At 38.3% G+C, this 13,952-nt stretch overlaps 2 protein-coding genes across 2 annotated transcripts; one reads left to right on the top strand and one right to left on the bottom strand.

Moving 5' to 3' along the window:
* Positions 1-1,233: 1,233 nt before the first annotated feature.
* LOC117536550 (trace amine-associated receptor 13c-like) lies at positions 1,234-3,265 on the top strand. The gene is made up of 2 exons (XM_034201459.1): positions 1,234-1,714; positions 1,933-3,265. The coding sequence occupies exons 1-2, from the start codon at positions 1,545-1,547 to the stop codon at positions 2,750-2,752; spliced, it is 990 nt and encodes a 329-aa protein (XP_034057350.1). The 5' UTR covers positions 1,234-1,544; the 3' UTR covers positions 2,753-3,265.
* Positions 3,266-8,388: 5,123 nt separating this feature from the next.
* Positions 8,389-12,210, bottom strand: LOC117536571 (trace amine-associated receptor 13c-like). The gene is made up of 2 exons (XM_034201498.1): positions 12,053-12,210; positions 8,389-9,208 (listed from the first exon to the last, which is right to left on the bottom strand). The coding sequence occupies exons 1-2, from the start codon at positions 12,208-12,210 to the stop codon at positions 8,389-8,391; spliced, it is 978 nt and encodes a 325-aa protein (XP_034057389.1).
* Positions 12,211-13,952: the final 1,742 nt, after the last annotated feature.

Below are 13,952 nucleotides of genomic sequence, written 5' to 3'. Positions count from 1 at the left end.
GTAAATCATATTTAAGACATTTTAAGACCATTCAGGCCTACATGTTAAACTATTTGATTTAGGACTTTCTAAGAACCTGCAGAAAGCCTCAAAAAGCTAAGGTTAAATACTCAAACTACAGTATGTCTATCTAGAAGAGAAGCATGTAGGACCCTTCACCTTCGACGGATTTGTTCTCAAGCGATGGCGCCTTCTGCCACAGATACGATTCCCTAAACCAGGCCTCAGGTCACAAAGCCAGTTAACCACGTGGTCCATGAAGCAATTCAACTCAGCAGCAGGACAGAAAGACCTGCAAGCCCACTTATAATCACATGAGGGAAGAAAGATAAGTGCTCTAATTAACTACCATTATAAAAGGAAGGCTATACTACAAGGTCCCATTCATAGTGCTTTTCCACCAAGGGAGCTGGTTTAAGTTCAACAAAATAGCAAACCAGTCTTTCTTGTTTCTCCTGCAGCGATGCCGGCTCCTGGCCCTTAAAACTGGTTCAACTCGTGAACCGACAATCTACCCAGCCGGCTTCAAGATCAACGCCAAAGCTGCATACGTCAGAGGCGGGGGAAAGTAGAGCCGGACTATTAGCCACATCACTCCGGAGAACAGTATAAAGTTGGAAAAGTAGTTATTGCTATTTAATAGCTTTGTAAGTTTAATAGCAAGATAAGCACGGCTCTAGCGTAGTCTGATATTCTTAGTCCGGCAGTGACTGTGCTGGTTCAATTCCCCGAACAGACCTAAATATGGAGTGTGGACTGCATTTATCTAGGATCATAATAGCCAACCTTGAGACCTCAGAATCGGGAGCATTTCAAAACCACATTTCAAAATCACCGCGGGGGGGGTGCTAGTGGATCATCGCCGGAGCTGTATTACATTAACATGCTTATTGTAAGTGCACTGCCTTGCGGCCTGTAGCACCTTGATGGAGAATATGTGTGGGCTGGAGTGAGCAGAGGGTCGTGTTGTCGATTCTTGTTCAGTTTTCAGTGACAATCTTCCTCGCCCTCTCAGACTTTGAGTTGCGCGTGCTGCTAAAGAGACGCGCTACCATGGAAACCAAACAATGGTGTAGCTGTATTCAAGTCCGAGTGGAGACAGTCCTGAGTAAATCTGATTTAGTCAGAAATCGGGAGAAATGCGGGAGAAATACAGTGACATCATGTCATGGCGCCTTTCAGACTTTGGTTAGTGGAAAAGAAATCTGGTGCTAAGGTACGTTTTTAAGTTTAACCAACTCCGAACCAACACTAAGCCAAGAACGGATCATCTCGGATGAAGACTCATTTTAGGGGTACCGGTATGTATCACTACAGATATCATTTTGATAACCAAATAAAGCTTGTATACTTTGAGATGACAATACGATAATACACTGTGGAAAAAAGTTATGATGGAAAGATTGAGGGAGGAGGGACAATACTCTCCAACTAAAAGAAAACGTAAGCTGTTGCGTGGAGGAGGAAAGGAAGGAGAGTGATAAAAGAGCTGCGCGACAGATTTCTGCAGGTTATGGTTTAGCTTCCTCTCTCTCTCTCTGAGGATGGAGAGCCTAGATGGAGATGAACTCTGCTACCCACAACTCAACTCCTCCTGCAAGAAACCAACACATCCGTACACTCAGGCCATGCTGATCTATGTCCTGCTTTCATCCATCTCTCTGATCACTGTGGCTCTTAACCTGCTGGTCATCATCTCCATCTCACACTTCAGGCAACCTTTTATGTTATAAATTGTACAAATAGTGACCATTAAGATGAAATTGTTTTTGATCTGGTGAATTGTAGTGAACATTTAGGAGTGAACATACTTAGAAATGACAGAAAAGTTCCTTTTTTCCTTTGCCTTCTTACATTTTTCAAGTCTTAATACAATTGTTGTTCCAGCTTTATAATTACAATATCTGTCTTTATGCAATTCTTCCTCTCCAGGCAGCTCCACGCCCCCACCAACCTCCTCCTCCTCTCCCTGGCTGTCTCCGACCTGTTTGTGGGCTTCCTGCTGATGCCCGTTGAAATAATCTACATCGAGGCCTGCTGGTTTCTCGGTGACATCGTGTGCACTCTGTATTACGTTATCGACTACATCATCACATCTGCTTCGGTAGCAAACATGGTGCTCATATCTGTTGACCGCTATATAGCCATTTGTGACCCGATGCATTACGGCACCAAAGTCACAAAGAGGAGAGCACAAATCCTGGTGTGTCTGTGTTGGATTGTCTCTGTTTTCTACAAACCTCTGCTTTTGTACGATCACCTAGAAAAGCCGGGCCGGTCTAACTCTTGTTTGGGAGAGTGCGTTGTTGTCATTAACTACATTGCAGGAGTTATTGACCTTGTTTTCTCCTTCATCATACCCATTACTGTCATCATAGTTCTGTATTCGAGGGTGTTTATAGTGGCTTTGTCTCAGGCTCGAGCCATGCGTTCCCATATTGCAGCTGTAACAGCGCAGTGTTCAGGGACAGTAACCGTGAAGAAAAAAGAGATGAAAGCAGCCAGGACTCTCGGTATTGTTATTGTTGTGTTTCTGTTCTGTTTCTGTCCGTATTATTACCCCGCTCTGGCAGGCGAAGACACTTCCGTCGACGCTTCGTCTGCAGCTTTTGAGATCTGGTTGGCACATTTTAACTCGTGTTTGAACCCGGTCATCTATGCCTTTTTCTACCCCTGGTTCAGAAAATCCATTAAACTCATCCTAACACTTCAGATACTGAAGCCTGGTTCCCGCGAGGCTCAAATACTATAGTGACACTCCGAGTTGTTTAAAAGTTGTTTTTTATGAAAGGGAAATGTAATAGTTTGCAGCAGTCACAATGTACTCATTAAAGTAATATCACAACGTAGGAAAACTTTGTTACAAGTAAAATACATGCATCATAATTCCACTTAAAACTCATTCTGCACAATCTTCCCTTTCAGAATATAATATATTTTAGTGTTAAATGATTGATGTTTGAATGTGATTATCAGTCTAATGTTGCATTGCTTGGTATGCTCCTCTTTAAGTGCTTTATTGTTGTGTGTGCTTTAAGGACACTTGGATTGTAAAGAAGAGGAAGAGACGAGGAGAGGGTTATGAAATTCATCTTGTTGTAGGATGGCTGTATTTTCTTTTTGTTGGTTATTGTGTCAAGGATTTTGTAAATGTTTTGTTGGAATATGCGCCATGTGATAATATCAGTAACCATGTTGGAAATAAGCATTCTCACTTTCCATGTTATCCTTGCATTGTTTTCTATATCCTTAAATAAAATCAATCTTTGGGGTAATCTCAGTAACACCACACTGTTAGTAAGTCCTGCATTCATAATTGTACTTAAAGCACAAAATGTAAAACCACTAATTCTGCACGAGGGCCAATAACTTGATGAAGAGAAAACTACTTTTTCTTGAAGGTTATTTCAGGTGGTCAGAATAAAACATTGTAATGTTCAGATACAAGTTTAAGGTATTTTAGAAAAAGGAAATTATGTTCTTATTCAATGTTATTAAATTCAATTCAACTTTATTTCCATTGTGCAGCAGAGTTCAGGTACAGGTCAATAAAATGCATTAAGCAGCCAACCAGAAGTACCTATACTAATATATTAAACAATTAACAGAAAGTTCAGTAAAGCATAAGTGATGCTATACGTTACAATGTACATATGTTATGAATGTAAATATTGTTAATATGTTTTTATAGAGGATGACAAGAGAAAATAAAGCATGAAAATATAAGTTGAAGGTACACATCTAGTGATATAATACAGGGTTGGTGACTTTAGAGACAAAAAAAAAGGAATAATATTTCCACTTTTATGATCTGGTGAAAAACGTAACAAAAAAAATATATATATTTGACTGATTATAGGCTAAACAGCATAGCATTTAGATAATAGAGGTCGTTAATAGATTATGTTAAAGATATCGATTTAACTGAAGATCCTTAATTAACCTTAACAACTAATATACCTCAAAATGATGGAGTTCATGCAAACCATGCTCATTACTGATCAAGCTCAATATAATATAGAATATTTTAATAAGAAAAAGTGAGTGATTACTTTCACTTAAGCAAAGCATTCTTGACAAAGTAATTTCTTGACAATATTTGTATTTTCTCTTTCTTTATTCATATGGTATTTCTTGTGCTACAACATAGATGAATGAGTTTTTTCTAAACCAGGGGTAACTACACACTCCATAGCAGACATTATATATATTAGGATGTATGAGAAAGTCCATTAGATTAATAAAAGATGAACAAGACTTAAAGGTCCCATGTCATGCTTTTCTGGTTATTACCCGTCCCCTTGTGTGTTATGAAGGTTTTTATGCATGTAAACGGTGTGCAGAGTCAAACCCCTCAAAGTACACCCTGTAGCGAGTAAAACTCTAACACAGAAAATACCTCCAGAAAACGCCTCGTTGGAGATTGTCATTGTCCATTTGATTCTTCCGGGTACGCATGATGTCAACCGTACCCAGAACGAAATGGACCAATCCGTGGAGCCGTTACGTTACGTCCGCGGAGCCGTTACGTTAAGCCCCCGCTGATTGGTCCAAATTGACCAATCCACGGACTTCCTCACACACTCAGTGCAGGCAGCTCTGCTGATCTCTCCTCCCTGGCTGCAGGCTGATAACAGACAGTTGGGATCGCGGCGAAATTCTCTCTGCAGACTCGTTCTCTCTGCAGACCCATTCTCACAGCATTTATCAACCTTTGTCTTACTCAATATCAAGCCACACTTATTGTTTTTACTTCGGCTGTGACTTTGTGTGTGCTCAGGATGAGTTTGGCTGTGTTTCGCTGTGTTTCGCTAAACAAGGAAACAACACCTCCACGGAGCTTAGCGCGATTCACAACGTCCCGACCAATCAGAGCACACTGTGCTCACAGGGAGGGTGGGGGCTGGAGCTATTGGAGCTACAACGAGCCGTTAAAGGCAGAGAGTGAAATTCAGTGAATACACGTAGTTTACAGAGATGCTGTTTGAGAAACCAAAGTGAGTTTGGAAAATTGCACAATATAAATCTATTCTAGTAGACCTCAACAATGGAATTATGATCAGTGGAAATGGCCATGACGTGGGACCTTTAACATTTCTCGTCATATCATAAGACTCTTAAATGTTGAAATTAAGTTGTGTGAGTAAATGCCCTCTTAAAACAAGAAAACAATTATTTTGTAATGCTGGGAATGTATGAAACCATTGTTACTTGTTAAATCTTGCCAAATATATAAGATAGAATAATTAAAAAAGAACAGTTTGGATATATTTTCTTAAAATTAGATTACTTTTCATGAGCAAAACATTCATGACTATTATTATTGATTATTAGGGATGTAACGATATATATCGAATATCGCGATATCGCGGTAAATAAATGTCTCAATACCGTTGTGAGATTGACAAAATCTACCGCGATTTTTTTTTTTAAACCTTTAATTAACCCGATGGTCCCATTGAGATCATCGATCTCTTTTTCAAGGGAGACATGTCCAACATGGCAGCAAGTAGGTTACAACACGAACATAAAACAACAGATAACAATAAAGGACATCATATTTACAGGGCTACATGTACATACCTAGAGACATTGACAAGTACCAACAGTATATTTATATCTCGCCCTGTCAACAGGGCCGTATCCAGGATTTCCTAAATACAGAGGTCCAAACATGCTAAGGGAATTCGGGGGATACCCCCCGAGATTTTTGGGATTTTCATGATCTAGTTATGGTGCTTTTTAAGTCCTATGGGGGGTCACAAATTGGATAATATATCGATTTCAAACCATGTCAGTGGGCTGACAATGTCAGCATCAATTATTTTGAAAGTGTAATACATAATAAGAATCAGTTGATTGTTACTATTAATGATCTGGACATGCAGAAGAGGCTAAAATGATCACAAAACATTGTCAACAGCAGTGGCGAGCCGTGACTTTTATACCTAGGCCCTCTGACCCCCACTCCTTCCCTCGAGTTATTACGTCGCAGCGTATACGTATACTTCAGCGGAATATCAAAACAACGGCCCGGGGTGCAAAACGCATCAATGAAAGCGACCCTCTACCACACAAAACAACACCTGTAAATAACCCTATTTGTGTTCTTTGAAATTGAAAAGGATATTGCATTGTGTTTGTTACTTTCGTTGCAGTTGTATGTCTTAAGTGTAATTTGGCATGCTTTTATTTTGAAGGCGAGTTAACGCTGTTGACAGGAAGTTGTTGTTGCTATGGAAACAATAAACGTTTCACAGCGGGCAGAACTTGTCATAAAGTCCGCGATAATAACACCCACCCATTTAGCGGGAAGATATGATTGGTCAATTGTACTGTCATTTGACATTACTCTCTCGTTCAGTTACTATAGCAACCCTCTGTGAATTCATAGCTGGACCGCCTGGACGTCCAACAGCTCCTCTCTTCACAGTAACTTGCAGAGACGAGCTTCTTTCATTTAACTCTTCACATTCCAACATAAACTGAATAGGCAGATTCGAAGGATTTATTTCTTTGGAAATGTTATTTTAAATACAATTAAATCAAGTTATTTTGGTAAAACTAATGAAAAATATAACTAAAAAAATATATTAAAAAATATATAATTTGTTTTAATGTTTTTAAATATTATTTTGTAGAATATCTTAGGCCCTCACAGAGGGCCCTGACGGCTAACCTACAGCCTCTCTTCCATCTTCTTGAGTCTCTCTGTCTTCTTCCTGTTCATTACTCTCTCTGTCCTCTACGCTTTCTCTTTGTTCAATCTCTCCCTCGTTGTTCACTTTTTGCTCCTCCTCACTTGTCGCTCCTGCCAGTGAATCAAAAGCAATTCAGCAATTTAGTTCATTTCACTTGTTTGTTTGCATTCTTTTTTTATTTAAATCTGTTTTGTTTGATTCTCAAAAGAGATCAAAGATGTAAGCAAATTGTGTTTTATACAATTGTATCAACTTGTATGTTATTATGACATCATCACAAGACTATTGTTATAGACACATTACATATTTCTCTCTCTCTCTCTCTCTCTTACCAAAGCTGAGCTTCGACTGACTGACGTAGTCTTCTCATTATATCTGAGTCCGTGTAAAAAGAAAACAATACAATGTTATATCTTCGATGTTTTACTCAAATTGAAATAAAAGAAAAGCATTACAACGTTTGTTAAAAGGTAATCCTTCTGACATTGGATGAATGTAATTAACTTTAGCTCTCTAGCTAGTTTATTCACGCAATTTAAACCAAAGTATAGCCTATAGCTGCAAAATAAGTTAGTGTGCATGTTGTCGGACTTCCACTGACTAACGTAGAGCGTTCACACAGGATCTGCTGCTCATATGATGTCCTGATGAACAGAAACACAAGCAACCCACTGGACTCAGATCTCTAGATACCTCATCACTCCTCCGCTGCTCCGGTACAAGTCCGGGCTGCGGTGATTTGTTGATACATGTCGTCTTCTTCTGTTTGCTTTAATCGAGGCTACGTAGTTATGCAGCGCCCCCATGGTCAGTAAATGGAAGTACTACAAAGAACCCCGTTTAGTGTAATTATTTCACAAGTTTTGTTATATACACAGCTCGGAAAATATTACCGAGGTCCGGACCTCGGTGACCTCAATGGTAGATACGGCCATGCCTGTCAATAAGCCTCACCTTCTTGGCAACAACTGTATTGTTTTTGAAGTGGTGGAGAGACAATGCAGAGTTTTACCCACTGCTGTCACCCATGGCCAAAGCATATCCCTCTGGCCCAGCAACATCAGTACCAAGCAAGAGAGTTTTTTCCACAGCAGGGGATTTTGTAAACGCCCAAACATCCCAGCTTCTACCTGGACATGTGGACATGCTCATATTTCTAAAAGATAACCTTGATGATGCTGCGTGAGTGAGTTAGAGTTGAGTTACTTGAAAAACTAAAGTGAAACTTGATTAATTCTATTGCAGGGTCTGATTATTATATTGTTGACACTTTAAAATACTACTATCCTACTAAAATGCTGTACAAATCAGATTTATTATTTAATAAAGAAAACAATTAAGTAAAAAAATAAATAAAAAATTGTTTCCCTTTATTTTTCAATATCGAGAAAAATATCGTACCGTGAGTTTTTGGTATTGTTACATCCCTATTGATTATTATTATGTCTTATTCGACAAAAAGGTAAGACTTAATCCCCGGAAACGCGTTTATTATGCTTTTCAAAAGTCATTATTTGCAGTTTATCAAACCATTATAGAAAACAGAGCCGCCTGGGAGAATCTGATCTTTAATTACCAACTTGTTTTTTTAAATCCTGTGCTGCAAAGTTATTATATTCCGTCCTTTATTTTATCAGTGCTAATGAGGGATCACACTTTCTATATACTTTAAACTACACGCTCTCCTCTACCGCATGTTGGCGTCACAGGAGCCAGGCTGCAGTATGTGAAGAGTCACAATGAGTTTAACAGACCTCCTAAACCAGGGGTAGAAGAGAGCGTACACCAGTGGATTCACACAGGAATTACAAAACAAAAGCCAGATCCCAAACGTTGAAAACTCAACGCCGGTTATCAAGTCTTGTCCCCCAAAAGAGGGGTAAAAATAAGGACAGAAACAAATTAAAAACACCACTATGAGAATGCCAAGAGTCCTGGCTGCTTTTCTTTCCGACTTCTTGGCAGTGACCTTGATCGAACTCTGGATTGTGACGCCTGAAATATGAGAGCGCATGGCTCGAGCCTGAGTCAAAGCCACCACAAAGACCCTCATATAAAGCACTACGATGACAGAAATGGGGCCGACAAACGTCAACATGACATCCACGGACCCTGTGATGAAGTTAATCATGACTATACACTCTCCATAGCAGGAACTGTATATATTCGGGTGCTTTAGGAAGTCAATGAGTATCACGCCGTTGTAGAAAACAGAGGAGGCCCAACACAGACACACACACACTTTGACCCTTGTCTGAGTGATTTTAGTGGGGTAACTCAGGGGGTCGCAGATGGCCACGTGTCGGTCGATGGATATGAGCACCATGTTTCCCACCGAGGCAGAGGTGAGGATAAAGGAGGTGAAGGAGAACATTCGACATATCAAGCTCCCGAGATCCCAGCAGCCCCTCAGGAGGATGATCTGAAGCGGCATCATGAAGAGGCCGACCAGGAGGTCTGAGACGGCCAGAGAGAGGAGGAGGACGTTGGTGGGGGTGTGCAGCTGCCTGGAGAGGAAGGATATCAACAGTGAACATTAACATATTACATTATTAATAAAGTACCTATCTATCTATCTATCTATCTATCTATCTATCTATCTATCTATCTATCTATCTATCTATCTATCTATCTATCTATCTATCTATCTATCTATCTATCTATCTATCTATCTATCTATCTATCTATCTATCTATCTAATACACAAAATAGGTCCACATGAATTCAGATGACCTTAGGTTTTAGCTTTAGCTTTTTTTTTTTTTTTTACCTTAGGTTCATAAAATAAATCTCACGTACCCCCTGCAGTACTCCAACGTACCCCCAGGGGTCCGCGTACCCCCATTTGAGACCCACTGCTCCAGAGTTCTACATTTCATGGTATTTTATTTAATTGCTTTTTGTATTTTTACTGTATTTTTGTTGAATTTTATGTTTATTTGTATTTCACATTCTTATCATGTTGCTTGTAATTTTCTTAAGATTTCTATATTGTACACAAAACTTCGATTTGATTACATTTTAATAAAGCAATATGACAGGACTCAGTAACATAATCAAAATGAATTATACCAAATATATATCTTTACATCAGGGGAGTACAAACTACGGCCCGGGGGCCAAATGCGGCCTGTGTCCTACTTTTAATTGGCCCGCAGCTGCCTGGAGAGGAAGAATATCACCAGTGAACATATATTACATTATTCTGTTAAATACACAAAAAAGTCAACATGCATTCAGACGACTTTAGGTTTTATCCTCCTGAGTCCTACATTTCATGGTATTTTATTTAGTTGCTTTAGTGTTTATTGTTTACTTCTATTATATTTGATTTGATTTACTTGCACTATTATCTGTGTTATTGTGTTGCACTGTTGGAGGAGCCTGTGACCTAAGAATGTCATTGTCATAACTACACTGTAGCTCTGCACACATGACAATTATAGCCTTGAATCTGTATTTTTACTGTCTTTTTGTTATTATTATATTATATTATTTTTAATTCATGTTCTTATCATGTTTCTTACAATTTTCTTTTATTTCTATATCGTACATTGTCATCTATGTTTGTTAATCTGTAAAGCCCACTGACACAATATTGGGCTATATAAATACATTTTAATTTAATTGCAGTAAACATCTTAATATAGCAATGTAACATTATGTTACATTGCTATATTAAGATGTTTACTGCAATCAAATATATAAAACATATATTTGTAACATAATCAGAATTAATTATATATGTTAATGTTTACATCATCAGTTTTTAAATATGGATCGTCTATATTGTGATTTTATTATATTGTATTTTAATCTATCATTTATATTTAGTATCTGTACACGGTGTGAAGCCCTCTCAGAGAAATGTATATGTCGGGATAAACAGTATAAATGAAATTTTATTTTAATGCCAGGTATTATTACACATACAGTACATACATAAACTCATTAAGTACATCTAGAAATATTATGCAAACTTTTCCTAAAACTGTAAAACTGACAGGTAATATTACACATACTTTGGTATTTTTGGTGGTAAATTAAGAGCAAATATAGAAGTATTATAAAATGTATTCCTAAAACTATTCTAACAGTAAAGAAGTATTTCATCTCAGGTTATTCTAGATAGACACATATTTAAATATGATTACAGATTTGTTTCGACTGTACAGTATTTTATTTTACATTCTCTATCTTATCTATCAAACCTGTACATATCTTACTTATTTATTGTATCAATTGCATACTTTTTTATGGCACTATTTTACTTCTTGTTTATTTATGTCTTAAGTATAAAGCAGGTTGCATAGTTGGAGGAGCCCAGGACTTCAGATAACAGCTGCTTTTGTGCATAACACAATTAAACCTCTACATCTTAAACTAAAAAGACAGTTTACAAGAGATATAAATATACAACAATTGAAAATACAATAAGAACACGACACATTTCTGAGACTCAAAAGGGCATTAGAGCCGAATTCAAAAGTGGAAGAGCTGTGCAGTTTTTAAAGCATTGTGCAGAAAAATTAAGAACTTGCAAAACTTCCAGTATAATAATATTAATAATAATAATAATAATAAAACATGGGATTTGTATAGCGCTTTTCCTAATTCTCAAAGACTTTACATAAATGGAGTGTAAGGAATGACTCAAAGGCATCACAAGCATTAATGTAAATATACTTAGTACCAGTTTGTATATTTTAAAGAAGTATAGAGTCAAATATTATGCAGCAGCTTCCAACATTGATATCATTGATTTTGATTTACTTCCTATTTATCCATGTCTTAAGTATATGTTGGAGGAGCCTAGGACTTAAAATGTACATTGCAAACAACCACACTCTTATTGTAAAATAAATACAATAAGAGGATGACTAATTATTGTACAAAAAAGTGCAGTATCGCGGAATTTACAAGTGGAAGAGCCGTGCCGGTTTAAAAGTGGCAGCATTGTGCAGAAATGTGCAAACAACTTTTAAGAATTTGCTAACTTTTAAAGTACGTACAAGAAAGGACACATATTTGTTGCAAGTAAGTGCATTTATGTAAGTAACGTAGTATGTTGTAATTATATATATTTTCTGTGTGTCTAGGAGGAGGAACGTCAAAGAGCATGCAGCAGCTTCCAACATTACTATCAATAATCAAAGACGTTTACAGAGTTATTATTCATAGTAGGAACATTTCTAGATAGTACGTTTAATGCTGAATGCAATATATGTGAATGTCTTAATGTAAGAAATATCTCTATTGTGCAAAGGGCAACTCCTGTAAAATAAAGTGCAGAGACATGCAAGTAAAGACATTAAACATTCTAGGTGACGCTTGTTAGTAAATGGTCATGCCTGAAGTGTGAGATAGAGATGATGACCAGCAGGTTTAGAGCCATGGTGAGCACGGAGATGCACGCCAGCAGGCTGTAAATGAAGATGAAGGCTCGGTGCTGCAGAGGCCTCCTGCAGGAGGAGTTGACGAGGTGTGGGAAGCAGAGTTCAGTCTCCATCCTCAGAGAGAAACCAGACGAGAGGCAGCTCTGTGACCCTAACTCTCTGTCATAAAGATTCACCGTTATCTCGCTCCTCCTTTTTCACTGTGACAAAGAAAAAACTAAAGTAACCCAGCATTTACAGTGAGTTGAACCTTATGGATTAAACACCAACCTGTTGATTTTATTTCTCCATTAAAAGCCTATTGCACCAGACAGTGAATATCTTATTGTATCTTCACTAATGTGAATTTATATTTATGTTTAAATTAAATGTATGATTGATGTAACCTAATTTATTTTTTCAATAATTTGGCTCAGTTTGTAGGGATTATGATTAATGTTGGAAAACGTAAAAGTTAAAAAACTAAAATTATTATTATTATTATATTTTATTGGGAGTGCTGATACATTATACGCACAAAATTCTTTATTATTCCGCCGGGTTATTTTGCACCTCTTCTTCTCCCATATTCCACATTGCAGAAACTCCGTTCAAACATCAAAACGATCAGCTCGGTCGGGAATCGATGGCTATTATTTTTCTTATTCATAACTTTCATAATTCCAGAGATACATCCGATAATTCATCTTCAATTTTAACATGGAAGTCAATGGAGAAACTCTTCAGACTTCAACAATCTTCATGCAACTTCAACTGCTAACTGCTCCTTCATACTTTCACTCAGAAACCTCATTCCAACTTTAAAATGTTACACATCTTTCTGGCATTATTTGTGTAACAGAACTTTTAAATCTGATTCGTACATTTAGAGATATCAAACATTGTTCAGACCTTGGTAAAGAGGCCTTCTTCATATTTTAGAGTGCGTGATGATGTCACAGCTAGAGTGGATGACAGATTTAATTTTGCCTTCATATTTTCTTTTAAACCTGCCATAATTCCCAAACCCTACATTCCAGAGATATAAGTGTTCATGAGAAACGTAGGAAAACATCTCATAGCTTGAAAAATAAAAATAAATTAAGCAAAATAATTAAACAAAATAATACAAGATACAAGCGGCCGAGATGGGTTTTCTCCGCAGGGTGGCTGGTGTCTCCCTTAGGGATAAGGTGAGAAGTTCGGTCATCAGGGAGGGACTCGGAGTTGAGCCGCTCCTCCTTCGCGTCGAAAGGAGCCAGTTGAGGTGGTTCGGGCACCTAGTTAGGATGCCACCTGGGCGCCTCCCTAGGGAGGTGTTCCAGGCACGTCCAGCTGGGAAGAGACCAAGGGGTAGACCTAGGACCAGGTGGAGGGATTATATCTCTTCGCTGGCCTGGGAGTGCCTTGGGATCCCCCAGTCAGAGCTGGTTGATGTGACCAGGGAAAAGAAAGTTTGGGGCTCTCTGCTGGAACTGCTACCCCCGCGACCCGACCACGGATAAGCGGGAGAAGATGGATGGATGGATGGAATTAAACAAAATGCCTCTTGAGGGCATGAACAACTTTCAAAATGTCTCCATTAAACCCCATTGTAAGTTCAGCCTCATCTTTCCCCACCACAGCAGCCGCACACCTTTAGTTAATCTACCAAAAAGGCCACATTATTGACCCGAAAGTACACAAAAAGTACACTTCAGATGCTCAAGTTCCTTGACATGCTTCACACTTTGAAATGTCACCGACATCTGTTACGGTTCTTCAACAAAACTTTCACATGTGTTGCAAATATATTATCTTTTCAATGTACACACGGCATCTATTGCACGTCTGTCTGTCCTGGGAGAGGGATCCCTCCTCTTTTGCTCTCCCTGAG

Source organism: Gymnodraco acuticeps, unplaced genomic scaffold, assembly GCF_902827175.1.
Source record: "Gymnodraco acuticeps unplaced genomic scaffold, fGymAcu1.1, whole genome shotgun sequence".
In the NCBI taxonomy this organism is placed as follows: Eukaryota; Metazoa; Chordata; class Actinopteri; order Perciformes; family Bathydraconidae; genus Gymnodraco; species Gymnodraco acuticeps.
This window is presented reverse-complemented; position numbering and strand designations above follow the sequence as displayed.